This window comes from Trichoderma ghanense, assembly GCF_004382785.1.
Source record: "Trichoderma ghanense strain CCMA-1212 chromosome Unknown scaffold_8, whole genome shotgun sequence".
Taxonomy (NCBI): Eukaryota; Fungi; Ascomycota; class Sordariomycetes; order Hypocreales; family Hypocreaceae; genus Trichoderma; species Trichoderma ghanense.
Genome location: NW_027395671.1, coordinates 933,882 through 960,171, shown reverse-complemented (window position 1 = coordinate 960,171; position 26,290 = coordinate 933,882). Strand labels below are relative to the sequence as shown.

General features: G+C 56.4%; 13 protein-coding genes across 13 annotated transcripts in view; 5 read left to right on the top strand and 8 right to left on the bottom strand.

The window, feature by feature from the left end:
- Positions 1–140: 140 nt before the first annotated feature.
- Positions 141–876, bottom strand: CCMA1212_006933 (uncharacterized protein; the record flags this gene model as incomplete). The annotated part of the gene is made up of 3 exons (XM_073704122.1): positions 141–214; positions 462–581; positions 708–876. Coding segments are annotated over 3 exons (363 nt in total), but the record flags the coding sequence as incomplete, so codon positions are not given.
- Positions 877–1,673: 797 nt separating this feature from the next.
- CCMA1212_006932 (uncharacterized protein) lies at positions 1,674–2,063 on the top strand (the record flags this gene model as incomplete). The annotated part of the gene is made up of 1 exon (XM_073704121.1): positions 1,674–2,063. The coding sequence occupies one exon, from the start codon at positions 1,674–1,676 to the stop codon at positions 2,061–2,063; it is 390 nt and encodes a 129-aa protein (XP_073557618.1).
- Positions 2,064–2,532: 469 nt separating this feature from the next.
- On the top strand, positions 2,533–2,946 carry CCMA1212_006931 (uncharacterized protein; the record flags this gene model as incomplete). The annotated part of the gene is made up of 1 exon (XM_073704120.1): positions 2,533–2,946. The coding sequence occupies one exon, from the start codon at positions 2,533–2,535 to the stop codon at positions 2,944–2,946; it is 414 nt and encodes a 137-aa protein (XP_073557636.1).
- A 201-nt stretch (positions 2,947–3,147) lies between these two features.
- Positions 3,148–3,801, bottom strand: CCMA1212_006929 (uncharacterized protein; the record flags this gene model as incomplete). The annotated part of the gene is made up of 1 exon (XM_073704119.1): positions 3,148–3,801. The coding sequence occupies one exon, from the start codon at positions 3,799–3,801 to the stop codon at positions 3,148–3,150; it is 654 nt and encodes a 217-aa protein (XP_073557430.1).
- A 764-nt stretch (positions 3,802–4,565) lies between these two features.
- On the top strand, positions 4,566–6,194 carry CCMA1212_006928 (uncharacterized protein; the record flags this gene model as incomplete). The annotated part of the gene is made up of 2 exons (XM_073704118.1): positions 4,566–5,830; positions 5,906–6,194. 2 exons carry the CDS (start codon positions 4,566–4,568, stop codon positions 6,192–6,194), a joined length of 1,554 nt encoding a protein of 517 aa, XP_073557431.1.
- Positions 6,195–7,116: 922 nt separating this feature from the next.
- Positions 7,117–9,434, bottom strand: CCMA1212_006927 (uncharacterized protein; the record flags this gene model as incomplete). Its single annotated transcript, XM_073704117.1, has 2 exons — positions 7,117–8,757; positions 8,811–9,434. The coding sequence occupies 2 exons, from the start codon at positions 9,432–9,434 to the stop codon at positions 7,117–7,119; spliced, it is 2,265 nt and encodes a 754-aa protein (XP_073557547.1).
- A 753-nt stretch (positions 9,435–10,187) lies between these two features.
- Positions 10,188–11,893, bottom strand: CCMA1212_006926 (uncharacterized protein; the record flags this gene model as incomplete). The annotated part of the gene is made up of 3 exons (XM_073704116.1): positions 10,188–11,092; positions 11,146–11,812; positions 11,876–11,893. 3 exons carry the CDS (start codon positions 11,891–11,893, stop codon positions 10,188–10,190), a joined length of 1,590 nt encoding a protein of 529 aa, XP_073557586.1.
- Positions 11,894–12,566: 673 nt separating this feature from the next.
- CCMA1212_006925 (putative alpha-fucosidase A) lies at positions 12,567–15,456 on the bottom strand (the record flags this gene model as incomplete). Its single annotated transcript, XM_073704115.1, has 10 exons — positions 12,567–13,180; positions 13,265–13,400; positions 13,459–13,637; positions 13,690–13,742; positions 13,794–13,958; positions 14,011–14,730; positions 14,784–14,955; positions 15,017–15,101; positions 15,173–15,255; positions 15,318–15,456. The coding sequence occupies 10 exons, from the start codon at positions 15,454–15,456 to the stop codon at positions 12,567–12,569; spliced, it is 2,346 nt and encodes a 781-aa protein (XP_073557584.1).
- CCMA1212_006924 (uncharacterized protein) lies at positions 15,126–15,514 on the top strand (the record flags this gene model as incomplete). The annotated part of the gene is made up of 2 exons (XM_073704114.1): positions 15,126–15,134; positions 15,290–15,514. The coding sequence occupies 2 exons, from the start codon at positions 15,126–15,128 to the stop codon at positions 15,512–15,514; spliced, it is 234 nt and encodes a 77-aa protein (XP_073557585.1).
- A 1,157-nt stretch (positions 15,515–16,671) lies between these two features.
- On the bottom strand, positions 16,672–17,130 carry CCMA1212_006923 (uncharacterized protein; the record flags this gene model as incomplete). Its single annotated transcript, XM_073704113.1, has 1 exon — positions 16,672–17,130. One exon carries the CDS (start codon positions 17,128–17,130, stop codon positions 16,672–16,674), a length of 459 nt encoding a protein of 152 aa, XP_073557429.1.
- Positions 17,131–18,295: 1,165 nt separating this feature from the next.
- Positions 18,296–19,521, bottom strand: CCMA1212_006922 (Aldo-keto reductase; the record flags this gene model as incomplete). Its single annotated transcript, XM_073704112.1, has 3 exons — positions 18,296–18,869; positions 18,951–19,304; positions 19,418–19,521. 3 exons carry the CDS (start codon positions 19,519–19,521, stop codon positions 18,296–18,298), a joined length of 1,032 nt encoding a protein of 343 aa, XP_073557588.1.
- A 901-nt stretch (positions 19,522–20,422) lies between these two features.
- CCMA1212_006921 (uncharacterized protein) lies at positions 20,423–22,440 on the top strand (the record flags this gene model as incomplete). Its single annotated transcript, XM_073704111.1, has 3 exons — positions 20,423–20,569; positions 20,904–21,971; positions 22,078–22,440. The coding sequence occupies 3 exons, from the start codon at positions 20,423–20,425 to the stop codon at positions 22,438–22,440; spliced, it is 1,578 nt and encodes a 525-aa protein (XP_073557555.1).
- Positions 22,441–23,319: 879 nt separating this feature from the next.
- Positions 23,320–26,290, bottom strand: part of CCMA1212_006920 (uncharacterized protein) — a gene marked incomplete at both ends in the record, with an annotated part of 3,299 nt that continues 328 nt past the window's right edge. The window contains 10 exons of the mRNA XM_073704110.1: positions 23,320–23,707; positions 23,780–24,138; positions 24,192–24,267; positions 24,320–25,010; positions 25,080–25,366; positions 25,426–25,447; positions 25,513–25,526; positions 25,583–25,697; positions 25,764–26,002; positions 26,111–26,229. Coding sequence (XP_073557587.1) covers positions 23,320–23,707; positions 23,780–24,138; positions 24,192–24,267; positions 24,320–25,010; positions 25,080–25,366; positions 25,426–25,447; positions 25,513–25,526; positions 25,583–25,697; positions 25,764–26,002; positions 26,111–26,229 — 2,310 coding nt within the window. The remainder of the gene's footprint in view (positions 23,708–23,779; positions 24,139–24,191; positions 24,268–24,319; positions 25,011–25,079; positions 25,367–25,425; positions 25,448–25,512; positions 25,527–25,582; positions 25,698–25,763; positions 26,003–26,110; positions 26,230–26,290) is intronic.

The following is a 26,290-nucleotide window of genomic DNA, read 5'->3' as shown; positions in this document are numbered from 1 at the left end:
CGTGCGCTCTCCCTGCCTCTCTCGACGCGTGATGGCGTACAGAGTACTCGCTGCTGTGTATCTGCAGGTACAGCAGCACCACTGCCTCAGGTACGGAGGATTCAGCCAGGCGTGGGAGGCGAGATAACATGACGATGGCCTCAACTGAGCCTCGAGTAGCCGAGGCTGACGGCGCTATCGATAACGGTTGGGCATGGCAGCAGCTCGTTGATACCCGGAAACAGCAAGCACGATGCACTGCATATTGCCTCTTCTCCTGATTCTGTCTCGTGCATCTGCACAAAATCGCTTCTCTCTGTTTCTCCCGCTCTCTCTCTCGTTCTGTCTCCCTGTTTCTCACTTCTCACCTGCTGCCGTGCTTCGTGCAATTGCAGTCAATTGCTCTCGCTGCATCTCTCGCCAGACGCGCAATAATGAGGTGCGCATGCTGTATCACCTGCTGTTCTCCGGACAGCAGGTACATTCACTTGCACGCACTTGCACGCCTGCGCACATGTCACCGTCGTCCGACTCGCACGCTGTCCCCCGTTTAAACGACTCGACAAACGGCATTATCGCAAGGTCATCTGTCTTCCCCCTCCCTGCAGTGCAACATGTAATTATGCGGGGTGCGTTTGTGGTTGGCCTTTGAAGCCTCTCTCCCCCACATGCGCTCTACAGTATCAGGTTCAGAGCTCGGCTGATGAGAGACGACGTCTGCTCAGCGCCATGGTGGCAAATCGCGGTGAATGTCGGATGGAAGAAGGGAAAGTGGGAAGACGAAGAAGACGATGAGGCCAGGGCAGGCCATTGCCGGATCAGCCGCCGGAATTGAGTGCCAAATCTCAGATCTCGATATGCCCTGACGACGGCATCACGCGGTGGCCACTTCGCCCTCGCCTCGCTCAGCCCGTGATTGACACTCTTAGCTTCCAGCCCGTGGGACTGCTGCTGCTCGGATGGTCAAAGCCAGGTCGTCGCATCGCATCGTGCTGCCGGCACGACTCGCAAGCGGCGTGGAGTGGACGAATGGCTGGTCGACACACACCACGCTGGCACCACATGCTATTGATGCAACGCTCGCTATTCTTATCGAGCCAACTGGGTATTCACCTGGATAATGTGCTGCTGGTGGCGACGGCCTGGAGCTGGAGCTCTCGTCGTATTCATGCCTCTCTGGCCGTTGCATTTCGCTCACTGTACGATAATTGACGAGGGAGAAATCAGCATTGGGAATACCTGCATCTCGCCTTTGCTCTGTGCAGCTCCATCGACTGATCCTTTGCACAGAATGAGAATGACGGGCGAATGAGGCCGGCAGAGGGTAAAGGCGAAAAGCGGCGCATCGCAGCTTCGTCGCGCGCTTGTGATAGGCAAGGCTGAGGGACAGGTCGACTCCTGAGGGCTGCACGGCATCAGGATATCCCAATTGCCCTCTGTCATTGGTGATTATTTTGCGATACAGAATGCTACCCTGATGGACGCTCATGCTCGTGTTCCTTGTTCCCTCGTCTTCTTCCCGAGCAGACAGGCCAATGACGCGCTGCCTCGTCAGGTCGAAGAATTATGATTATGCAGCCGCAATGCATTGCATCTAGACGAGAGTGCACATCGGCATCGTTGGGCCTCGTGCGTGTCATCAGTTCACTTGAGCGATGAATGAGGAGGAGACAACAAACCACGACCGGCACGGGATGAATAACGCACATGTCGAATCGAATCCCCCGCCCCCGGTGCTATTTTCCGAAGAGACACGCTCAGGCGAGCGAGTGGTCTTTGCCTTTTGCCTTTGCCTGGAGTTGGAGTTGGAGTTGGGCAGCCATGGGGCGCCCCCATCGATCGTGCCGATGCGGATTTGCTGTTCGCTCCTTTCATCTAGCTGCAGCCACACACTGCTGATGTGTCAACGGCCAGCTTCTTATCCTTTGGGCGCTCGTCCAATCAGCCTGCCAGCGCATTCGGCAGCGGCCAGCCTGGGTTTAGAGCGGCGCTCAGGCGGTGACTTGTTCACGCTGGTGCCACCCAAAATCCGGCGCCAAGGCCGTGTGGTCCAGGGGAAGAGAAGAGAACAGTCTCTGTCATGATGAAGCAGAGCGAGGGAGAGAGCGGGAGAGGGATTGACAGAGACTGACACGGGAGAGACGGGCGCTCCTTACCAAGTACGGAGTAGTTCTGCCTCGACAGAGTACTCGTACGAAAATCGGCTGCTGTCAATGCTATTTCCAGTGAGGCGGCGCAACCCGTTCCCCAGCCGCCCAGAGGCTGGCAGAGGACGTGTGACTTGGTTGGCGCTGTCTCGTGTGCTGTTTGTTGCGGCGCAAGCCACGCCATACTTGTACTGATTCCTACTGTACCGCCTGGCGTCTCAGACACGGCCGGGGGGGCTGTTGGCTTACACCAGGGACCGCCTGCCATGTGAAGGCCGACTGCACCGAGCCTCTTGGTGATGGAGTCTGTTTTTGGGTTTTCTTTTTGGGCTTTCAACACTGTCATCATCATCCAGCATCCATATGGGGTTGGCCGACGGTGAGCGCCCAGGAGCTGCGCAAGTACATGGCCGAAAACGAACAAAAATCATCCCTCTTCTCCTTTTGCCTCCTCATTGCTCCATCAACTACGCAAAGACTAGCGTATGCGACAAGTGAGAGAAGTACGACATTTGCGAAATCCCGGAGGCTTGGTATGAAGCCCTCTCCATCTCCATCGTGGTCTGTTGCCGGCCACGTAGCAGAGCGGGAAGCGAACCGGGATATTGGCCCGGCCATGGGGGTTCTACCAGGTATCGCGACTGGGGAGCCGGGCACAGTCGGAAACGACGACGACAAGCAGCAATGCTACAGTACGGTAACATGGACATCGGGCGAGGAGGAGGACCAAGGCCACAGCAAAGCCGGCATGGGGAAAGACGGAGAAAAAATTGCACGCAGAATGGATGAGGAGCATAGAGAAAAACCACTCTGGGCATAGCATGCTGCTGCTGACGCCTCGCATACATGATACTACAAGGTGCTACCTGCTACAACCAACATCGGCGGAGCACTATGGTGTCATCGATCTCATATGTGTCAGAACGCTGTGGACGCATCTCTGGGTGATGGCCCATGGCAGCAACAGGGATGGTATCTGCGCGGACAGAGAAAGACTCTTACCCCAGCCGCTGGGATCCATCTATGGAGCACCAGCAGCACCGTCTCTCGACTTTTTGTGCGATGCGCCGGTACAGCGCTCTGTGCTGCTTCTCCCTCTCCGAGCCGCATGTAAGAGGGGGAACATGCACTCAAGCTCGGCCGGTGCAGCCTGTGATGCAGACATGCCATGTCCGGACCAGGACGTCCCTGGAGGAAGTCGAATACATGCGGTACGACAAGTACATGCCTTCCAGCAGTTGCAGGTCTCTGAGGCCCAAGACCCAAAGGGCTCTAAGCTCCTGCATCGTGCAGCCGCGGCTGCGATTGGACACAGGCGCGAAGGCAGAAGCTGGACGGAAGCTGAGAGGCCGACGGCGTAGAGGAGGGTATCCATCGACCTGCGCGAGCCAGGGTCTGCCACTGAGACGGTTGAACACGCGGCTGTCGACCGTCGACCTCTATCTGCGGCTGCGGCCCATTGCGCTGGCGGCATCGTCCCTCTGCCCAGGCGAAGCAGGCCCTTTCTTTGGGCCGTTGCTCGCCCACCGGCCGGGGTTCTGATTCGGGGCCTCTGTATGGAGTGAAAATTCTGCTTTCTCTCTCCTTGCTTGTGCCTCGACGGCGCCGCACACTCCCCCGTATTTGCCAGCAAGCCGGTATTGGGCTGTCTGTCGAGCTGGCAAACTGCTCCCATTCGCCTTGCACACAGCCACCCGCGGGCCTTGGACTCTACCCGGTTCACACGCCCCTCGTCCCGTTAGCCATTCCCCAGGCTCTGGCTTCCATTCTGGTCTCTCTCCCTCTCTCTTTGTGTGCCTCTCTCTATGCCTCCCCTACTCGTGCGTGCCTTGCTGTACCTCTCTTTGGCCCAAGGCGTGCATGCCGAACACAGTAAAGACTCAAGAGTGGCTTGCCGCCTAAGAGATCCGCTTCGATGCAAGAGTGACTGGCGCATCCCGAAGGTGAGATGACATAACGGAGGGGGTTGGCTTTGACTCTTTGCACATATATCACACCACGGGTGCGAGAATCATCTCACGCTTGCCAGACTCGAGACCTCACAGACTGGACATGCGAAGCAGCACCACACTGACTCTTTGTCAACAAAAGACAGACGCATTGATTCTGCACTCTAATGACGTCCCTTGCCGTCTACATTCCGAAACCTCGATAGAGCTTGCAGCTTATGTGCACAGTTGCATGATTGGGTCGCTGTCACTTCTGTCACTTCTTTGATATAAACCGACACCGACCCTCACTCACCAAGGGAGAAGAGGAGCCCAAGCTCACTTATACCAAGCACCCGCCTCCTATATCAACGACAACGATAAGACCTTTTGACATCAATCATCTCAACTGGATAAAGGCTCACTGATAACAAACAATCTCACATCAACTCTTTTACACACATCCAACTACCTCCCTACGCTTCCCTCCATCGCACAGCAACCATCAGCAATGGCCGTCCCTACGCGGAGACAGGCTCGCGCCGCGTCGAGGGCTGGTAGGACCACGGCCTCCAGCATGGCTCGCAGCAGGAATTCCACCACAGCCTCAAGCCGCTACTATGCGTCAAGTCGTCAGCATGATCAGACGTCCAGCTATGTGTCCGGTTCTTACTACGATGACTCTCGCCACTCGTCGAGGGATACGTGGGAGCGTGATACGTGGGAAGACCTGCCGCCCTCCATCGTCGACACCGGCTCAGACTCCTCCTCATCCGTCTACACATACGACTCTGCCTACTCAGACGACCGGTCTTCGGAGTCTCACCACGACTCGGAGCATGACAAGAAGGACGCCGAGGGAGACGAGTGTGCCGCATCGTCGGGCATCCCGCCGTCCACGCTGCCCCCCTACAACTGCATGCCCGTGCCTGAGATCTCCGTTCGGTCCTCAGACCCCGAGACCTTTGCGCATCTCTTCCCGTCCATGGACCGCCTGTCCATCCGCCATGATGACCGAACGGCCGACGGCAACATGAACCTCCGCGTCGACGCCATTGTGCCCGACCTGTCATCTCGGCGTCGCCGGGCCGTCGCCATCCAGCTCTTCCACCTGCGCATGCATGACCTTGCCAAGCGGGAGTTCTCCCTGCGACGGTACTGCCGCGACTCTGGCCGCGAGGTGTGCAACTCCAAGGGTGCCAACCCCCGCCATGAGCGCGCCACAACCTCCTCCTCCTCCTCCCTCTCCCGCTCCGTCACCAGCGCTCTGCGATCCGTCAAGACATCGTTCCGACGATCCAGCGGTGCCTCCGCCGAGAAGGCCGCCGCCCTCTCCACCACCCCCAATCCTCGCCGTCCGTCCATTGGCAGCAACAACTCTTGGGGCTGCGGTGGCTCCATCTACTCGGAGGAAGCGGCGGGATCCGACTCGGACGAGCCCAAGCTGCCCTCGGCGCGGCCCATCCCTCTCAACACGCTCAAGCTGGAGTTTAGCAACTATGCTCGCGTGGACATTGTGCGCCGCCCAGGCAAGCAGTACGACTTCCAGTGGTGGGGACACGGCTACGCATGGCGCCGGGTCATGGACAAGGCCCTGGGCAAGGCCGCCTTCCACCTGCTTCGCGACAGGGAGACGGAGCCGGTGGCGATTATCGTGCCGGAGGGTCGAAGCCCGAACCAGGTCGAGGCCGACCAGACGGCGGGCAACTGGATTCCCCCGTGCTACATGTGGATTTGCGACAAGTCTGTCATTGAAGCCATGACGGACGTTGCCGAGTAAGTTTTTTTTTTTTTTTCCTCCCTCTCTTCTCTGATCTTCTGCCGACCATTCTCTAACCCGGGTCCCTCTAGCATCATCATCGCCACCGGCCTCATGGCTCTTGTCGACGACTCCATCCTCAGCCGCTGGCCTCCCGCCAAGAAGGCCGGCGCTTACACCCGTCCCGTCACGCCGGCCCGGCCCCATACCGCTCCCAGTGCGCCGGCCACCACGGTCGCTGCCCCTCGCATCGTTGTGAGCAAGAGCACCGCGGTTTCTGCTCCTCACACGCGACCGAGGATGCTCGTCCACGGGCTCCTGAACAAGGCCCACACATTGAGCCCGCTCCGCCTCAGGGGACACACCATTGTCGCCTACTAAACTCCGATATCGACAGACACACATGACCACATACTCTGCACAAAATATAGAAGACAGCACACACGACTCACAGACTCCTTGAATCATACGAAAACAGCATGAACTATGAATTACGAACAAAACCCGATGGGCTCTTTCTGCCTCATCTTCCAATCTCTAACCACACACTCTTTCAACCTTTTCTTTGTCCAAATCATCTCCTTTGTACAACACCATGACGGCCGGAAAGATAAAATGTTTCCTTTTCTTTCTTCATACCTGATGACCACAACATGAGCGAGCGTCTGCATTTTTCATGGAATTTCACTGCATTTCTGAATGACCTTTTTTGATTCTTTTCTTTTTTTTGACACATGAAGCGCAACCTTCATATTCACGAGCGAGCGGGACGAACACAAAAACACATTTGGGATTTTTAGCGCCTCTTTTTTTCAACTTTGCATGCATGGAAACAAGAGCGGGAGATGGAGATATATATAACGGGGCATATACAACATATACATTTCTTTGGCGTTTTGGGGACTTGGAAATGCATTTACTATTTCTTCTTCTCATACACACTTTTTTTGAGCGCGAAAGATTGACGATATGCGCGATTTTGCATGGATTTGGGATATGATTGCATTTGCATCTGCATTTGGTTTTGGATATAACGTATATATGAACATTCATGGATAGATTTGGCTGGGATATTTCGACATTGATCTTGGATTTTGGAAGACAAAGTTTTCTTCATTCCGTTTGATTCCACGCGCATAATGCCCTCATCTCCCTCTTCCATCGTAACATGATCGTTGAAACTACTACCAGCACAAGCCTCTATAACATGACGATAACAAGACCAGATAGATAAAAACGCCCCAACCACTCCCTCCAAATTACCATGCTCAAACTCGCACACAAACAGAACCAAACAAAAACATCAGACATACTCCCCCTGCGTAGCAATCCACGTCCCGAAATCCAACTTCATCAACAGCCGATTGATCCCCCCAACCCTCACGGGGATGTACCTCTCCCCATCGCCATACTCATCCTGCACATTCACCGTCCCGTCCAGACCCTCCCACCTCGCGAGGAACTCGACGTCCCCTTCCAACGCCCGCAGCGCGGCGATGACGTCTTCGATGCCCCGCTGGATCTTGCCCTCCACGCCCCGTAGGAGAGTCATTGTCTGGCGTTCCTCGTGAGCGAGGTCCAAGGAGGAGTCGAGGACGCCGGCGTCGGTCTCGAGGTCTATGGATGTGAATATCGAGTGTAACCTCTGGATGTGTGTGATGAGATGGTCGATGTGGTTGAGGAGTGTGTAGAGAAGATTGGTAAAGGTAGGCTGCGTGAGGAGAAGCCGGTGGACGAGCGTGCGGAGATACAGAGAGTGAGCTGTGGCGAGGGTTTGCGGATCAGGGGCAGGCCGAGATAGGATTCCGGACACGTCGTTTGGATTGGCGGCGTTGCTGGAGGAGCTGGGCCGCCAGTCCATTGTTGTCGTGCTGTGCTTGGCTGAATGCGCGGCCGGAGTGGCGGCGCCGGAGCGACCGCCCTCTCGCCGCCTCTCCTTGCCCGTCAGCCACGTCAGGAAGCCTTCCCAAAGGCCTTCGACGATTTCCGTCTGGAAGAATGCCTCTGTTTCGCCGAGGAAGAAGATGGCGGCGCTCGCAGTTGTCCACGAGCTTCGAAGAGCTGCTGCGCGGGCTGACCACCGCTCTCGGAGGATGCCGGCATACTCGGTTGCTCCGCGGGGGGAGGGATGATGCCGTCGTAGGGATGTGATCTTCCACAGGTCGGTGAGACGGATGTGGGCTCGACGCATGGATAAGAGGTATGAGTTGATGCAGGAGTAGAGCTGGAGATCGGAGGGTGAAATGACCATGTCGAGCGGTGATGGGAGCTGGATGGATAAGGTCGCGGGGGTTGAGAAGAGCAGATTGCGGAACGGAGATGAGGCCACCAGCTTGGCCTCTTCGGCATTCAGGCCTGGACTGACAGTGACGGGCGGAAGAGTGGCTTTTGTGAGGTGCAACCGAAGCAGGTCCCTCGCCAGCTCCAGCAGCTCGTCTTCCTCGACTTGGTTCCGCTGCATGGCTACCAAGACGGCCCACGTCCTCGCCAAGACGGCAGAGACTTCTCCGTCCTTTACGGTAACGTTCTTCATACTGTCTTTGCTGTCGTGTGCCAGATTACCTGCTCTGCGAAAGCGGTTTCGGATCCTATCGTCTGCCTCCTGGGTCAGGGCCATGGCAAACTCCCCTCTTCCGAGGAGGAAGAATTCTCGCAGAAGCTGCAGCGTCTCAATGACCTTTGCCGTGGGTAAGATCTTTTGAAGGGTGTTTTGTGAAAGCGATAATCGAATGGACACAATCGTTCTCGCGAATGTGGCGCCATTGACGGGAAACGACAGGCTGGCCAGCTCTTGCAGCTTTGTTGACAGATGATCGAGCCCTCCCATGCCTGAGTCGACAGTGGCTCTGACACGGGTATGGTTCAGAGACTTGCCGATGAACAGCATCGATGCCGCTGTAGCTGGTGTGACGAATCCCGGCAGTAGTTCTGGTTCGTAGATGTACTATAACAAGTCAGACAGGGAACCCCCCAAGCTCGAACAGTACAGCCGCATACCTCGGCAGTCCCATCCACCTTTTGGATGAAAAAGTCGTCGCCTCCCAAGTTCGGCAGTCTTCCATAAAGCACCCAAGCCGACACCTGCTTCAGCCACGCAGTCTCGGCAACCTTGACCAAGCTCATGGCCGCCTCCTCCACGTCCGTGTACCCGCTAAGCAGCTCGGTGCGCAGGCGGTTCATAATCTGCGAGCCGCGGCATGCACCCTTTTCATCCTTGGTCATCATAAACTGGACAATATCCCATAGCCATTCGAATAGGCGCGTCCACTGCGTAAACTCGCCCATGACAGCCGTCAGAGGCACAATGTTGTATTCGCCCACCAGCTCAGGGTCTTCCTTGAGGATGCTCTCCTCCACCTCGAGGATCTTGCGCTGAAAGGCGGACAGGTGTATAGACTGGATCGCCGTCCCGACGGCCCGACATATCGGCGACGGGTGCGCGCCAGCGATCTGGCCGGCGTACTTGATGAGCTTGATGTGGATGTCGCTCAGATGCGCTGCCTGCGCGAGCAGCTGCCGTTCCGAGGGCGTGACGCCAGAGACGGCGCCTGACTCGGCAGCTCCGGCTCGGAGGAGAGGCGACGGATGGCCCGAGAGCGAGAGGAGGATTTCGTGCAGCATGGCTTTGGCTTCGAAGATCTAGAAGACAGCGAGAGAAGAGTCAGGACGGCGGGAATCGAATAATAGATTATTCCGAGGGGATGACTGACCTCCTTCTGGCTTTTCGGGCCTTGAGCGAGTCGCTGATGCGGTGAACGATAAGAATGACGACGCCCAGCAGCTCAAAACGGCACATTGATTGATTGCTCTTCTGTGTGATGAAGTTGTATTCTTCTCGAGAGACAGACGCGGTTCGTTCGGTGATGGAGGGGTTCAAGGCGGACGAGGGCCGAAGAGCTGGCGAAGCATTCGAGCTGGGAGCAATTGCAGGCGATGCTCTCGGATCGAAGCCGAGAAGGGGCACTTAGAGACAGAGGACTTGCGATTGCTGCATGGTGAGAAGCAGCATGTTGATTTGAGAGGGAAAAGCGCCTCGCCGACGCGTTTGTTGGTCGAAGCTCTCCAGATTGGATAGTGAAGCTTCAGGGATCGTGCCGTCATCGCCGGCCGCGTGGGCACGTGATGCGATTCTGCTGCACGCCCTTATTGAGCTGCTTGCTGTTGCAGCTGTATGACAAGTCTCTGATTAACAAGGAATTCTTGCTTCGTTTACTCAACTATTGACTATCTGTATTATCTGAATCGCTCCAGCTATTTCATAAGAATTCGCAAAGGCGGCCGTTTCTCATGTCGATGGTATCTCAGTACCCCCAGTCGTACTAACACAAATCACAATCACTCAAACTCACATACATATACACGAAGACGCATGCATCACCAGGCCGGCTTCTTCCCAGTGCCATTGCCGTTGCCATTTCCCTTTCCATTGCCGTTGCCGTTGCCGTTGCCATTCCAATCCTTTGCCCCAGGGACGTTGATGTCGCCGCCATAGGTGTTGTGTATCGTGCTCGACTCGCCGTTTCCATTGGCCCCGGAAACAACAGCTCCATTCGACCCGTTATGGTCACCACCGACGATAATCTGTCCGCCTCCCTTGACCTTGCCGACCACCATGCCCTTGGCGACGCTCTTGAGAATGGCGCGGCGAGAGACGCCAGTCACGTCAATGTACACCAGGCCGACATTCTTGAAGCCGCTGCCGAGGTTTCGAGACAGCTCACCAGCTTCAGGGCCCCAGCGATGACCAACGACCGTGGACATGCTCGAGGTCGTTCCGGAAAGCAACGTCTTTCCGGCCTGCTCCATGCCATCGACGACCGTGTTGAAGGCCATCAAGCTCTTGTTGAGCACGCCCGGCTTGTACGTCTCGATGACGTTTCCATCCTTGTCGTAGCCCCGAGCCTTGCCGTCCTTTCGCTTAGACATGCCGGCACCAAAGTTCTGGGCAAACTGGTTGATGGAGCCAATCGTCTGCGCCGACAGAGTCGCGACCTTGTTCGAGTAGTGGTTGATGCGGCGGATATGGTCGTGAGTTGTGGGGGCAAACGTCATGGGCTTTGTGGCAGGCTTGGTGGCCCTGGTGAAGTTGTCGGCCTGGCTCTGCATTGCCTTTGCGACGTAGTCGGATGTGGTGATGAGCAGCCGCGACGCTTTTGAGGCTGACGACACAATGGTTGATTTCTTGTAGGCGGGGTGCATGGTGTCCTCGATGTAGTCGTAGGCGGGCTGGACGGAGATGTTCTGACTGCCATCGGCGGGCAGGATGATTTCCACGGGTTCTGGCACGAGGTGTAAGCTGGATATCATTATGCTGGAGACCATGCGGGCATACCTTTGGAACCTGGCTTAATGGCACTGTCCTCGACAACATTGAAGCCCTCGCTCAGCTCGCCCATAACGCTGCCATCCTCCTCGTCGATGAGCACAATCCTGCCCGGCATGTGTGAGCTGGGGCTCCCCTGAGCATAGCCCTCGCCGGGATCAAAGTTGGCCGGGTTGTAGGCGGGAGGCTCTTCCCTGCCGGCCTCTCTCGCCTTTGCCCTGGCCGCATCGGACGGCTTGCGCTGGGCAGCCGGGCGCTTCTCCGGAGGCGGAGCCGGCGCTCGCTCGAGAAAGGCGGTGCACTGGGCAAGAATCGTCTCAAAGGTGTCGACATCCTCCTGGACGCCGGGCCTGCTGCCGACGACGGGGAACTCGAGGCGGGTGAAGGCGCCGTTGCCGGGGCCGAGGTCCCAGCGCGGGATCAGGTAGCTGCTGGGGGGCTGGTGGTAGATCTGCGTGGTCGCGGGCAGGGGGAGGTCCAGCTCGGGAGGCAGATGCAGGTGCAGGTAAAAGTCCTGCTCGCCGTTGCCGACGCCGGTCGGGTCGGCGAAGCCAGACGAGGTCGGGACCATGAGCAGCGACAGGGTCTGGGGGCCGGAGGGCGTCAGGGACTGTTCGACGCCATTTGCGATGTGGTAGGCCTTGATGCCCTCGACCGAGTAGAGCAGCTTGGGGTCCTGGAGGGGGTGTGCTGTTAGCTGTGGAGGGGGGACTTGATTTCGTAAGGGGAGGAGACAAACATTATGTGAAGAAGCCATGGCGATGACGGTGATGATGGTATGTAGTAGGAGTGGCGAAGTAGGGGGAGAGGAGAAGAGTAGGTAACGAGGTAAAGAGAGTATAAGTTGATGCGATGCGATGCGATCGATGCGATCAACTGCAAGGTGACGACGCGGGGTTAATTTGCTGCAGGCAATGTAGGCGGGGTGTTTGTCACTGATTAGCCCCTGTGATGACTCGGTTGATCAAGTTGCAGCACCAACAGCAGACAGTTGAATCAATGTCTGAGGAGGCATAAAGAAAGTCTCAGACGATTGATATTTGGCCTCGTCCTGACTTTAACCCTGAGCAGCGCGCCATCACATGCAAACGTCATCACGGCGCCTCGTGGTTGGCCACCCAAGCGCCGGTTGGCGGTGATTTGCCGGCTGCGTCACCCATTCGCCACCGGCGCAAGGCACAACTGGCGCTAAGTTAAGCTTCTACAGGCGCTACGCTTTAGTGCCTGGCGCCCACGTTCCAGTGGCTGTTGCAGGGGATGGGAGGCCTGTCGAGGCCCGGGGCACCAAATGGATCTGTGCATGTACAGTGCATACCTCCATTTCTGTTCCTTCACCTCAACATCACCTCAACAGACTGGACACAGACATTGCTAAACGACAACAACATCTTCAACTTCAAGTTCCAGCATGCTTCTGCCATCGATTTGCATCAGCGCCTCGCCAGCACCTTGCCGTGCTTATTCACCACCACAATCGGCAGCCTCCTCCCGCGCAGCACCGCCCGATTCACCACTCCCTCGTTGTCCCAGCCAAAGTCCACCGTCCCGCCTCCTCTCAGGCTCCCTCCCCTGACGCTCCCGCCAGCCCATTCCCTGGGAATCGCCGGCCCGAGAACCACCTTCTGGACGCTGTCGTCTCCCCATTTCCTCGGCAGGTCGGTGTACAGCATCGCCAGCGCGTTCGCCGACAGCCCAAAGTTGGCGTCGATCTGGAACGGCAGCGTCACCTCGTACGGCCAGCTGCCCGTCGTGTACACGGACAGCCCGTTTGCCGCAAAGTTCATGTCGATGGCGTACTTGAGCTCCTTGTAGGCCTCGTCGGTGACGCCCAGCTGGCCCCAGCAGGCGCCGCGCCAGACCTTTTCCCAGCCCGTGTTGGAGTCCTCGGTGCCGTTGCCGCGCGAGTAGAGGCTTGTGGCGACGGCGTCCATGATGGTCTCGTTGTCTGCGTGGGCGCTGGAGATGACATAGCCGGGGTAGAAGCCGTAGAGGTGCGACAGATGGCGATGGGTGTTGTTTTTGACGTCAATGTCCATCTTCCATTCTGCGGAGTTCAGTCAGCTTCTGCTTCCTACTGATAGCTCACAACACTTGCCTTGGATCTGGCCCCAGCTTCCGACGTGGACACCTGGGTCCAGTTTGCTGTACGACTCCTTGACTCGCTTCAGGAACGCCGTGTCCTTGTCGCCAGATGCGTCCCAGTCCTTGATGATGTGGTCAAACAGCTCCCAAATAACCTGCTGGAACTGAGAACAGCCGAAAGTCTGCCACGACATGCGTCAGCTTGTCTCATCAAGAGTGACTATTCAGAGTTGAACGTACCGTTGGGCCTTGCTCGGGAGAGTTGCAAGGATTCGCAACCAGAGTGCCGTCGTTGAAGTACTTGTCCTGCACAAGCATGTCCACCCAGAAGCTGGCCACGCCCTTCATCATGGGATATCCGACCGAGGCGTACCAATTCTTGTCCCGGCCGTAATCATAGCGATCCCAGACGTGTGCCACTATCGACCTCATCAGCAGACATTCCATGGCATCTCGAAAGGGACAACTTACTCATCCAGGCAATGTCATGAGCAACATTCGACCAGGTCGCATCATTCATCTGTCTGTTGAACAGTCAGAAGCTGCAGCACAAAAGATCTGATATATCGACTCACCCCGTATGGCCAAAGATGTTGAGATTGGTAAAAGCCACCCATCCGCTGACATTGTACCACAGACGAGCCGACTCTGACCCGCGAGGAACCCAAGTGTAGGTCATAAAGTCCCATAGAGGATCAGTCAGGCCGCCCAAGCCCATCTTTTCGACGTGCCAGTGGTTCCTAGAGTCTCCGTCAGCAGGTCTCGCCATCATCCTCAATACCCTGCACTTACATCTGCACATTAACATCAATGTGGTAGTCGGAGCTCCACGCCGGATTCCCATCCGGAGCCCACGAACCCTGCAGATTCGGGGGCAGCGATCCAGGCCTTGACGAAGCGATGAACATGTACTTTCCATAGTCAACCAGCAAGTTCTCGACAAACGGGTCGCCCTGTTCCGTCTTGTAGTTGGTGAGCAGGTCAGTCGTGTCGACGTCGGCCGAGTGATTAGGATCGGGCAGGTCCAGGGTGAACTTGTCGAACCACTCGCCGTGATCCTTGACATGTCTGCTCAGCACCGTGCTGTAGCTCTTCTTTGACACCGCCTTGACCGTTTTCAAGACACCGGGGTACGGATCAGCCCCCCTGAAAGAGTAGTTGTGGGCAGCATTGCCCTTTTTCGGATCATACTCTGTCCCCGAAGCAACGACAATCGTAACCGACTTTGCTCTGCCCGCATGAACAACAGTCTGTCCATTGTTATTGCACGAAGCCTTGACTCCGCTGGAAGACAGAATATGGGCCTGAGCATCAAACTTCATGCCAATGAGACCCTCGCCCTCGTCTGCCACGGTCCGTCCGCTAAGGTGAATACCATCAGAAGAGCATTTGACGGTGGAGGGGGGGTTAGTCCGGTAGTTGTCGACGAGGCCAAACGTGATCTCTGGAAGGGGCTTGTTGGAGGAGACGTGGTAGACGCAGACTTGGTCTGGAAAGGAGCAGAACTGGACACTGGTGGCCACTTAGCGTTGACTGGTGTCGAACAGTTGCAAGATGTCACATACGTGGAGAAAGAAGCTCCGTTGGCAGTAAAGTCAGCACTGTGTAATGCTGTTTCCAGATCCAGCGTTCTCTTGTACTTGGAGTAATGGGTCACCCCTGCAATGGAGACGGTGAGATTTGCGAGGGCTTCATAGGAGCCGTAGTCTTCCGTACCGCCATACAGCGCAGACTCATCTAAAAAGTGATATACATCAACCAATATGTTTGTTATCTGTATGTCTGTACGGAAGCATACCTCCTGTTCCGTTCTGGAAAATGGCCTCTTGGATCCCGGGTAAGAAGTGCGCCAGCGAGGACGAGGGGTTCCCTCCCGTGTAACTCTGACAAACATCTTGTTCAGCATCATGCATAAGGTAAGGGTGAACTCCAATACAAGTAAGCGTAATCGTACCGAGTTTGCAAACGGCCCGCCGCGCCACAGACTGTCGTCGTTGAGGCAGAGCAGGTCGTTTCCCGGAATCCCTAGTGGCAAGCCTAGGTCACGCTGTGTAAGCCAAACCATCACCAGATCCTCCTCATAAACAAGTTCGTCAAACCTCCTTGTCTTCCGTTGCCAATGGTGTATGCCGTCATCAGGACGTTCCCCGGATCAGCCGGCTTTGAAGTCCAAAACTTTCTTGCTGCGACGCCGGTCTGGCTCATGGCCAGCGCGGACGCGACAGCGACCTTTTTCATGATGAACTGGGCTTTGCAGGCACTCGATCTTGGAGAATGGACCAGTTCCCTCTCGTGAGAGCGAAATACATGTCTGAACGTTTGACAGCATCGCGATGCTTTATATCTGTGTTGATCACCTCAAGCCGACGGGTATTTCGAACGCTGCTGCTGCGGGGGATCCCCCATACAACAACAGTTACCTTATGCCAACATGCCTTCTCCACGTACAGCATACCGACCACCACAAAGCATTTCCGTTCCTGGAGAAACTCTGGGGAACCATGCTGCAAAATCCCATAGTACATTACGTGAAAGGTAAAAAGAACCTCGCATACATGGCTTGAAAACTGGGTCTCTGCATATTCCCTCCTCCTCCTCAAGGAAAAAGACAAGGCCCAGGTCGACATCTCGCTAGATTCCCCGCAGTCGGGGAGAAGGTCCTTGAAATTGTCCGTCGAGTGTTCCTTTATGCGGGGAAACAAGGGCAAGGGGGGCCTAGGATTCTGGCATTGCCCCCCCCCCCCCCTCAAATGCCGGCTGGGGCTTAGAGTTGAGGGATTCTGCGAGTCTGTTGTTCCTTTCGGCCCAGACGAATTATTTCTTGCCGTCTTAGGGATGAGGAGACTTTCGAGTTTGTAGGGGTCTTTTGGAAGAGGATTGATTCAGCCTTGCATTGGCGCATCGGGGATGCTGCTACTGGTGCCGGGGAGCCTCGGATCGGGCTTGGGGAGCCTGGGGGGTTTGACTTGACTGCGATCTGGCTTGGATGGACTTGGAGTAGGACCTGTGCATCTTGATATGGCCTCGTGATCATGAGTGACACGGGGAGATGTGACGTCATGTTGAACGATGCCGTAGCGAGAGGAAGCTATCGTGAAGTGTTGTCGAGGAGGGTTCACTGATCCTTGCCGTCGAATCTTGCCATCTGGAGAAGAGCAGCTGAAGATGTCATGATGTTGGGTTGCCGGGATCATGAAAGCAAGCCAAAAGTGAAGACGTGGGTAGTCTAGCATGGGCAACCGGAGTGTGTAAAGATGATAGAAACACTGCAGTGTGAACAGGGGAATATGATTGCTTTCATACATCGTAAACTAACTGCTGCAAATAACATAACATAACTGGGGCTCTGCTTCATGTCTGTCATGATCATCAATGCCAAAAAAAGCAAATCAGATAGCGCTGGTGTACCATCAACTGCTGAAAACCCATCCCGAAACCGACACATCCTCATCATTATCCCTTTCCCAACACCAGGCCATATCGTATCATTGGTCCATCATACTCATTTCCCTCCTCAGCCACCCCCCTTTCCCCCAATCTCCTCACATCCTTACGAAACAACTGCCTCCCCCTCCCCCTNCCTCCCCTCCCCTTCTCCTCCTCCATCCTCCTCTCAAACTGCGTCTTGCACTTATGCCGGCACTCAGCACACGGCTTCGAGTCCACCACGTACGTCAGCTCCACCATCCAGCCGAGCAGGTCCCGGCACGGACACTTCCAGTCCGGCGCCGCGTCCTCGCCGAACCTGTCCTTGCGCCGCTCGCACGTCGTCCCCGAGTCCGGCACGGGCGCCTTCTTGGCCGTCTGGTGGCGCCACATGCCGTCCCAGAAGACGATGCGGTTGCGGGCCAGGGCGCAGTCCTTTTCGTACGGGCACGGGCAGAGGACGTGGCACCAGAAAAAGGTGCACATGTTTGTTTTTGTTCTGATGGCTGGCCTTTTTTGTGAGTCGAGATATGTTGGGGGGGTCCTGCTTCGTCGGGATGTTGGGATATCAGGTAATTAGCCTATTTGCCTGCTGCTGCTGCTGCTGCTGTCGCTGCTCTCCGAGGTTCGCGTGCGGGGCGATGGGAGGCGGCGCGGGAGTTGCTGTGACATTCCCTTGTGAAATATCTTTCTTATCAATTCCAGAATGATGATGCATGAAATAATCCTTTGCCTTGGTGTGGCGTATGCAGTTTTGAGTCGATGATGTGGGTGGTGGTAGGCAAAGTTGGCGATGGCCTTCAATGGCTAAAGGGGGGGCGAAAGAGGGAGAGAGAGAGAGAGAGAGAGAGGCTGTGGCGGTACAAAGGCGAAGGGAAAGCGGAAATGATTTACGATGCAGAATCCATGTGCCCTAAGGCGTCCAGTTTGCGAGGCGGCAAAGTTGCATTTGATTTGAGTTGGCTACATTGTATGTACATGCGATAGATGGGCGGCAAAGGCCAACAGCGACAATCAGGTAGTCACCGTCGATCGAGTCGGCTATATAGATTGTGGGTGAAGGGAAAATATAGGAGGAACTGGATATTTTAGGCTGGACTTGCAATGTCAGATTGAGACATGATAAGGGGGGGGGGGGGGGGGGTTTGTCTGCTGTCGTTGAATTGGGATGAGGAATTGGAACGCGCTGAGTAGAAAATGAGACGCAATTTTGCCTTGCATTTGTCTACGTTTCATCTGTTGAACCTTGGATAGAAGAGTAGAAGATACAAGAACGTTGATTGCTGCGGGACTGAGGCTTTTTCCACAAGCTGAGGCTAAATATAGCATCAGACCGAGAGTCATGATTGATTCTTGCTGCATCGAACCACTATATCTTGCGAATAGGTAGAGGATACTTGCATGAGCTGCAAATACAGGCTACTGCACATGTAGAGTCGCATTGTTGAAACCCACCCGCGGGAGATGGAATCTCGTACCTCGGCAATAGTAATAGATGAAGCTATGGAGTACATGTGCGAGCAACAAACAGATCGCCAGCAGCATCAACCTTGCCCAAGACCGATACTACGCGACACTCAACCGCACGCTGAACTGATTCAATGCTCAAACAGCTGCTCTTGCTGCAGCATCACCATATAAGCAACTCCCCTCAAAGAGCAGGCGTATCGGCATACTCGTTAAAGGCAACATCACGCTCGCCCGCAACCCCCAGCTCATCCACCAGCTTCCGAATCTCGCCCGCCTCCTCCGCCGTCAACCTCACCTCCTGCGCCCCAAAGTTGTCCTCCAGATACTTGATCTTCTTCGTACCAGGAATGGGGAAGATGTCATGCCCCTGAACGAGCAGCCACGCCAGCGCCAGCTGCGACAGGCTGCACCCCTTCCTCTGCGCAACCTCCTTGAACCTGTCCACCAGCTGCAGGTTCCTCCGGAGGTTGTCGCCCGTGAACTGCGTCAGGCTCTTGCGGTAGTCGGTGGTCGCCAGCTCCGCCGTCGACGTGTACTGGCCCGTCAGGATGCCGCGGCCCAGGGGCGAGTAGGCGACCGTGGCCACGCCGAGCTCGCGGCAGGCCTGGAGGAGGTGCTTGGACTTGGGGCCCTCGATCTCTCGGGCCCAGGGGTGGTACTCGACTTGTACGGCCGAGACGGGGTGCACGGCGTGGGCGCGGCGGAGGCTGTCGCCTGAGATTTCAGAGAAGCCGAGATACTTGATCTTGCCCTCGCTGTGTTGTGGTTCTTTATTCAGCCGGAGCTGGGTACATATAGACGGGGGACTACGAAAGCACAGATTGGGAGAAACCTACTTCTTCAGCTCGGCCATGGCCCGGACCGTCTTCTCGATAGGTGTCTTGGTGTCCACCCGGTGGCAATAGTACAGATCGATCGAGTCGACGCCCAGGCGCTTCAGGCTCCTCTCGCAGGCCGCCTTGGCGTACTCGGGCGTGCTGTCGACGGTGCCCGTAAACGTCCCGTCCGGCTGGGTCTCGGCCGAGATGCCAAACTTGGTGGCCAGGAAGATGTCCGCGCGGCGTTCGGGGTGCAGCTTGAGCCACTTGCCGATGAGGTCCTCCGAGTCTCCGTAGGCGTCGGACGTGTCCCAGTGGGTGCAGCCGATCTGCCACGCGCGGTCGAGCACGGCCAGGCGCTCTTCGTCATCGCTGATGCAACGTCTCACGTTAGACCGGGTTTCATAGTCGTAGAGTCTGTATTTCACGGAACGGAGGAACGGAGTAGAGAGGTAGGGAGAGTGTGTGTGAGTGGATATAAGTACCCGGTTGCACCGTAGCAGTCGATGCCGATGCCCATGAGGCCGAAGCCGATAGGGGGGATCTCGGGGCCGTTCTTGCCCAGCTTGCGAGTGAGGGTGGCTGGCATTTTGAAGGATTTGATTGTAAAGTTTTGAGGTACTTGACAAGTGTTGAAGTTGATGGTGGTTTGTTTCTGTTGCTGAAGCTCGTGATGTTTCGGCAGGACAGCGTCAGGATATACATACTTATATCTTTGTATACACGAAACTTGAAGGAAATACAAACGACGGCATTCCGACCTTTGTAATCAAAACACTCCATGACCTCAAATCGAATCATGCCTCCCCATCACCAGCCCCAGAAATCATCCTGCTGCCCTCTCTTTCCGCCAGCATCACACACAACCTCGGCCCAAGCACCGCCTTGAAATTCCGCCGTCAGAGTCCCATTGCCAGGCCTTCAAAACCCGGTATGTCCGAAGTCCCGTCTGTAGGCAACTCGTAATCAGAAACGTTCAGTCGAATCAAAGGGGCCAGAGACATATTAAATACCTCGACCAGAACACCAACAAAAGCAGCATCTTCGCCGTCATTCTTCTTCCCCGGTCAACTCCGGGCTCAGCTCCGGCTCCGATGCTGAGCGGAGTGGCGGAGAAGTGGGACCCAAGTCCGGAGCGAGCTAATAGGCGGCTCTCGCATGTATTAATTTGTCTGCTGACGACAAACTGCGATATTTGTCATCTCCGTCCTCTCTCTTATTCAGGAGGAGCGAGAGCCATCACTCGACATGTGTCTCTCTGATGGGTGGCCGGGACTTTGAAAATCACAGCGAGAGAACGAGTCGTGAAGGATAGGACGATCCTCAAAGTAGACAAACTGACGACAAATCATTGATCCTCGCCTATCGCATCCCACTCCTACCTAGTCACATCCTGCCGAATCACACAACACGCTTTCTGTGTCATTGTCTATTATCTTTTGATTTTTTGTGATATTAATTGTCTTTTGTTTGATTACAATAAACCAGCCATGATCACGAATCCTGCTAGTGGGAGCACCAGCACGGCGGAGACGAATGCGGGTACTGCTGCGACAAGTGCAGATGCTCCCACGAAGCGACGGCCCGGTCGTCCTCGCATGAAGGACAGCCTGCCCGCGGATCCCAACGACAATTCGGTGAGTTCCAGTTTATTTGAAGAAGCGAGAGGGCGAGATGGAGGAGGGCCAACAGGCGAATCCTTCTGCAGGCCCTGTTGGTGCCGAGACAAGCTTGTCGCTGCTAGTTCCTCCTCCCCCCCCCCCCCTTTTCTGCTCAAAATCCATCAGAAGAGTGGAAAAGGGGGAAAAGAGAGGAAAAGAAGAAACAAAGCAGAGAGAAAAGTAAGAAGACATGAAGAGAAAAAATCAAAAAAGGGGCAGGACGGAGACAGAAGCTGCTAAAGCCGAACGAATTGTAAACACAAGAAGAACTTGACTAACACGTTCCTCCTCCCCCCCCCCCATCCCATAGCGCCGGTCTCGAATGCGGCTCGCCCAGCGGTCCTACCGCAGCCGCAAGGAGAACGAGCTCGCGACGACAAAGGCCCGGGCCGACGCCCTTCAGAAGGCGCTCAACAGCTCGCTGGACGAGTTCATTCGCTTCCACGAGCTGTCGTCGGGCAAGGTGAAGGACCTGCCGTCCGACTTTGTGCTGCAGCTCAACCGCACGGCCATGAACATCATGGCCATTGCCCGGAGCGCCCAGGCGGACGACTGGCCGGTGCTGGAACACCACGCGGACCGGCTGCTGGCGGCGTCGTCGATGGGCGGCGAGTACGCCTCCTCCTCCTCCTCCTACCCATACCACGGTAAGGACAAGAAGTACAACAAGAACATCGACGACGATGGCTCCTCAATCTACATCCTGGGAAACGGGTACGGGACCTCCTCCTCCTCCTCCTCCGGCGGCCCCCCTGGGTATCGTCACGCGCTGCGGCCCAAGCCCGTCACCATCTCGCAGCGCCTGATCCGAGCCTGCGTCGACCGCGCCGCCGCCATGCTGCACCTGACGACGTCCCCCGTCATGTGCCTGCTGCCGGCGATGCTGCTGCCGCTGCAGTTCGACCGCCGCGACAACCTGCTCTCGCGCACGATGCGCTACCTGAGCATCGCCGACGACGACGCCGCCCTGACGCTCGACGCAGAGCACAGCCCCCTGGCGGCGCGGCACCTCCCGCGGATGCTGCGCACGGTCGAGGGCCAGGGCCAAGGCGCAACGGCCATGGTGCCGCGCAGGCCGCCGCCGGGCCTGCAGCGGCTGCAGTTTGGGCGCACCCGGACGGTGCTGACGACGGCGCTGCCGGACCTGCAGGGCGAGTGGCTGGAGGCGTCGGACGTCGAGGAGTATCTCGAGCAGAGGGGCATCTTCATCCGGCAGGACGCGCCAGACGCTGACGTGCTGAATCTAGCCATCCCCGTCGACGACGGCGCCGGTGCCGGCCTGGCCCTGCAGGCGACGGACCTCAACGACGTCAACCGCCACAACCCCGTCCGCTTGGTCCGCAACCATCCGCATCTTGCCGACTCGGCGGCGGCCTCCGTCATGCCCGGCCCTCTCCCTGCTCCTTCGGCTGCTCCTCATCTTCCTCACCACCACCATCACCAACAGCAGCAGCAGCTGGGCCTTCCCCCCTTTATCCATGCAGCAGCAGCAGTCGCTCGACAACTTCGCCGTCAACCCGGACTACACCATCTTTGGGCAGCAGCGCGACGTCCAGGTTGTTCCCTCGGGGCTGCGCATGTTTACGCCCACGGCATGGAGCGTCGACGATTCCGCCAACATTATTCCCATGGACATGGCCATGCGCAGCAACCAGCCCAACAACAACCACCACAACCACGGCAGCAGCAGTAACAATCCGGACCACATTAACATCATGGTCAACCTGGACAACCTGATTGTCAAGCTGGCATCAAAGGCGGTGTGCTTGGGGCCGTGCCCGGGGATACGAAGGGGGCATGTCGATGAGGCGATTCGCGACTCGGTGGTGCAAATGGCGCCGATGTAGATGCTCTTTTTTCTTTTGGCGTGTTTTCTGTGCTTTTCAGCTTGTGTCTTTGGCTCTCGTTCTAACTTTCCTTTTGGTCGTTGGGTTTGCTGGCGTTCAAGTCTTTTGTTCTCGGTTTCGCTTGTTGGGTTGGAGTTTGTTAGATGAGAGGCCTATAAAATTGCAATACATTGATCCAAAATAAGATTGTTAAAAAGAACTGAGAAATAAAAACCACTAAGCAAGAGAAATTGTCACAGAACACACTCAATCAATGAAGTGTATCAGAAAAGTGCAGTCAACACACCTTATACCTCCCCCCTTATAGTCAAAATCCTACCGATTCCCATATCAGACACGCTCCGCCGGCACCAGAGGCCCCACAAGCTGGCCTGCATGATTATTCTATTGCATTTGTAAACGTCTTACAAATTGTCCGTCCGCCCGTGTCACGCAGGTTTGTTATTCCACCTGTTAGAAAGAGTGTTGCTGCTGCTTGTATTTGTCTGAAGGAGTGGCGTGAGTCGAGCTACGCTCGTTCTCGTAACTAGGTACCTAAGTTGGCAAGAAGATGTTGTGCTGTGGTAACGACTGTCCGCGGTGGTAACGCTTCCAAGTGTTCCCTTCTCTTTCTCGTGTGTTGATCTCCTTTAGTTGTTTGTCAATCTGTTATTCCGTCCCTAGCCCATGTATTCCCCTGGTACATTACCTTCATCGACCTTCGTTTATACCATTCCAACTTCACTCGTAATTCCATCTCTTGTATACTGACCTCCGAATTATATGTGTCAATCTGTTATTCCATCCAGAGACCATGTATTCCCAAGCAAATCACCTCGTCCATGCCATCCCTCCTTCAACCCCTATCCTCGGCTCCCCTCGACCTCCCCATCATCCCCCCTAAACATCCCGCACCAACCTCGCCCCAACCCAGGCATACAGATAATTCCTCTGATACCAGTTGACAAAGCTCTTCCTGCCCGCAATCCGAGGATGCGTCGCCCACGACCCGCCCAGCACAACATTGTGCTTCTCGTCAAAGAAATCCGCCGTGTAGCCCGGGTACAGGCTCATCGGGCGGAATCCCTGGTGCGGGCGCAGCACGGAGCTCGTCCACTCCCAGACGCCGCCCAGCTCGGCCTGGCCGGCGAGGATGCCGCCGCGGGGGGTCACGGGAACGGGGTGCCAGTGGAGGAAGCCGGTGTTGGTGGTGCTGAGGTCGACGAAGAGGGAGGCCGGGGAGGCCTTGGACGGGGGGGTCTCTTGGACGCCGTCATTGACGAGGTGCCTGTGTCCTTGATGTCAGCGTCTCTTTCCCTTTGTGCTTGCATCAGCGATGAATGTGTTTTTGGTGACTCACCCGTTGACGGCTGGAACCTTGTTGGACAGCTTGCTCTGCTTGGCAATGTCCTTCTGCCTCTCCACGTACGCATAGATGCTCTTGGCCTCCTCCATCGTCGGGATCCTGCCGCCCATCCACGCCGCGCAGCCTGCAAGCTCGTCGTACGAAGCGAAAACAGGCCAGTCGAGGGCATAGCGCAGGGGCACCAGCCCATAGACGGTCCGCACCGCCTTGTCGTGGAGGAAGCTCTCGGGGAGCTCGCTGAGGATGGGCTTTCCGGGTGTTGTGGCGTTGGTGTTGTGGTGGTAGTTGGGAGGGATGACGGACCAAGAGGCCGGGAGGTTCTCACTGTGAGAAGAGTAGAGGTACTTGGCGTACTGGCGGAGAGTCAGCTTGCTGTTGATTCGTGCAATGGCAGGGATTGCCTTACCTCCTCATTGGTGATGGGTCTGGCCTTGGCCTGGAAGGCACGCACAGTCTCCTGTCTGGCAGGTTTCTCGTTGTCCCTAATCTTCGTGTGAGTGTAAACCTTCCAACCACATCACGGAGGTCTCTCACCATCCAAAGTGCCGGTTTGCATCGTGCTCGTCCTCCGGATCATTCATGCCAATGGTAATCGTCTGCTCCGGCACATCAAACCACTGGTTCGGCACCCTCGCCGCATACGCCTTCTGCGCCATCTTTGGGAAGTCCGGGACCACCGTGTGCGGCGGCGGAAGCGTCTTGTCGCTCTGCAGCAGCATGTACAGCAGCGTCTCGAGGTGAAGCGCCTCGTGCTCGAAGCCGATCCAGACGGCGCGACGCACGTCCCCGGCGAGCTCACCGGCGCTGGAATACAGCTTGCGGAGCCTCTCGCGGACGCGGTCCTGGTAGGCCAGGATATCCTCCAGGGGCGGCCACTCGTCCGGAACCTCGGAGTGGTCGTGGCACTTTTCCGGGTTGTCGACGTCCGGGTCGATGCCGCGCTCGAAGATGGTGTGGAAGTAGAGCGGCTCGGTGCCGCCGGCCTTGGTCGTCTTCTTGAGCTGGATGTCGAGGAAGGCCGGGATGTGGCCGAGGTAGAAGATGCAGGCGTTGCGCAGCTTGATGGGCTTCTCGTTGAGCTCGGCGTCGGGGAGCATCTTGCGGGTAACGGTGTCCCAGGCCGCCCACAGGTTCTCCCAGTCGGTCCAGGTGGGCAGGGTGTCGCTGGCGTAGAGCTCGCGGAGCCTGGGGAAGGGCATCTTGGCCCTCTTGAGCATATGAAGGCCTGGGATAACAGGATCGGTTAGACATCAGGGAGTGCTTCGTATGAACAGGGGTTTGATGAGAGACGGACCGTATTCGCCCTTGTGGTCCCATTTGGCAACCTCGACGAGGCCAGCCGTCTTCCACAGCTTGTCGAGACCGACGTCAGAGTACTTGAAGCTCTGCTCAATCTTGATGCGCTCGTGGGGCTTGATGATGTGCCCCAGGACCGAGGCAACCTCGAGAGGCGAGACAAAGGCCTGGTGACGGCCACCGTCCACATCGTACACGTACTCGCCCATGACTTGCCACTCTTCAACATTGAAGACTTCCTGGCCGAGGACCTCGTTTGCGTGAGTGAGGCCGTTGAGGACGAATCTGCCCACAATGTTAGCTTATGAAGCCGTGATGAGTGAAGATGGTTCAATTCGTCTTACTGGTGCGTAACGCCCTTGCTGTCTGAGCTGGTGTCAGCGAGTTCACTTGTTCCGTGATCAAAAAGAGCCATCTGCTAGAGTACACACCATTGTATGCATGACTATTGAAATTTCGTCAGTTGGCATTCAGTTTCCGGGTCGTTTATGGGCTACTCACTACACCTTGTCCGGGTTCTGGCATGAATCAACCCCGACAATCATCAGATCCGAGGGCTGCAGAACCTCTGCAAACGACCTCAGGAAATCCGCCGCCTCGTCGCGCGTAAAGTTGCCTATAAAACCACAATCAGCCAAGCCGAACAACATCATCTTCAGTAAGAACACAGAGTCGGCCATACCAATGCTGGAGCCGAGATGCAAAATGCACTTTGGCCGAGCCAGAATCGCCTCGTGCTTCAGCCACTCGCACCCGTCGTCATACGTCCCGCGCAAGCCCCGGCAGCTCACGTATTCAAACGCCGGCGCCTCGGCCAGCGTGCGCTCGAGCTCCTTCTGGGACAGGTCGAGCGCAAAGTAGTCAATCTTCTTCTTGGCATCTTCAAACGCCTGCAGGAGGAGGCAGACTTTGCGCAGGTTTCTTTATAGCATGCAAAAGAAACGAGTAGCAGAAACGTTAGGAACACAACAATGACAACACGACAAACGAGGATATGGGGATGAAAGCAGGCCAGAAAAAAAAACTAACCCGCTGCCCAGCTCCACCACGATGGCTCCCTCGGGGATCTGGCTGGCCATTTCGGCCGCCGACTTCTTCAGGAGCTCAATCTCGTAGTTGGTGAGGTAGTATTCGTCCAGATACGTAATCTGGCAGGCAATTTCACTCCGGTTACACACTCTGCACGAAAACCAGCTACCGGGGGGGGGG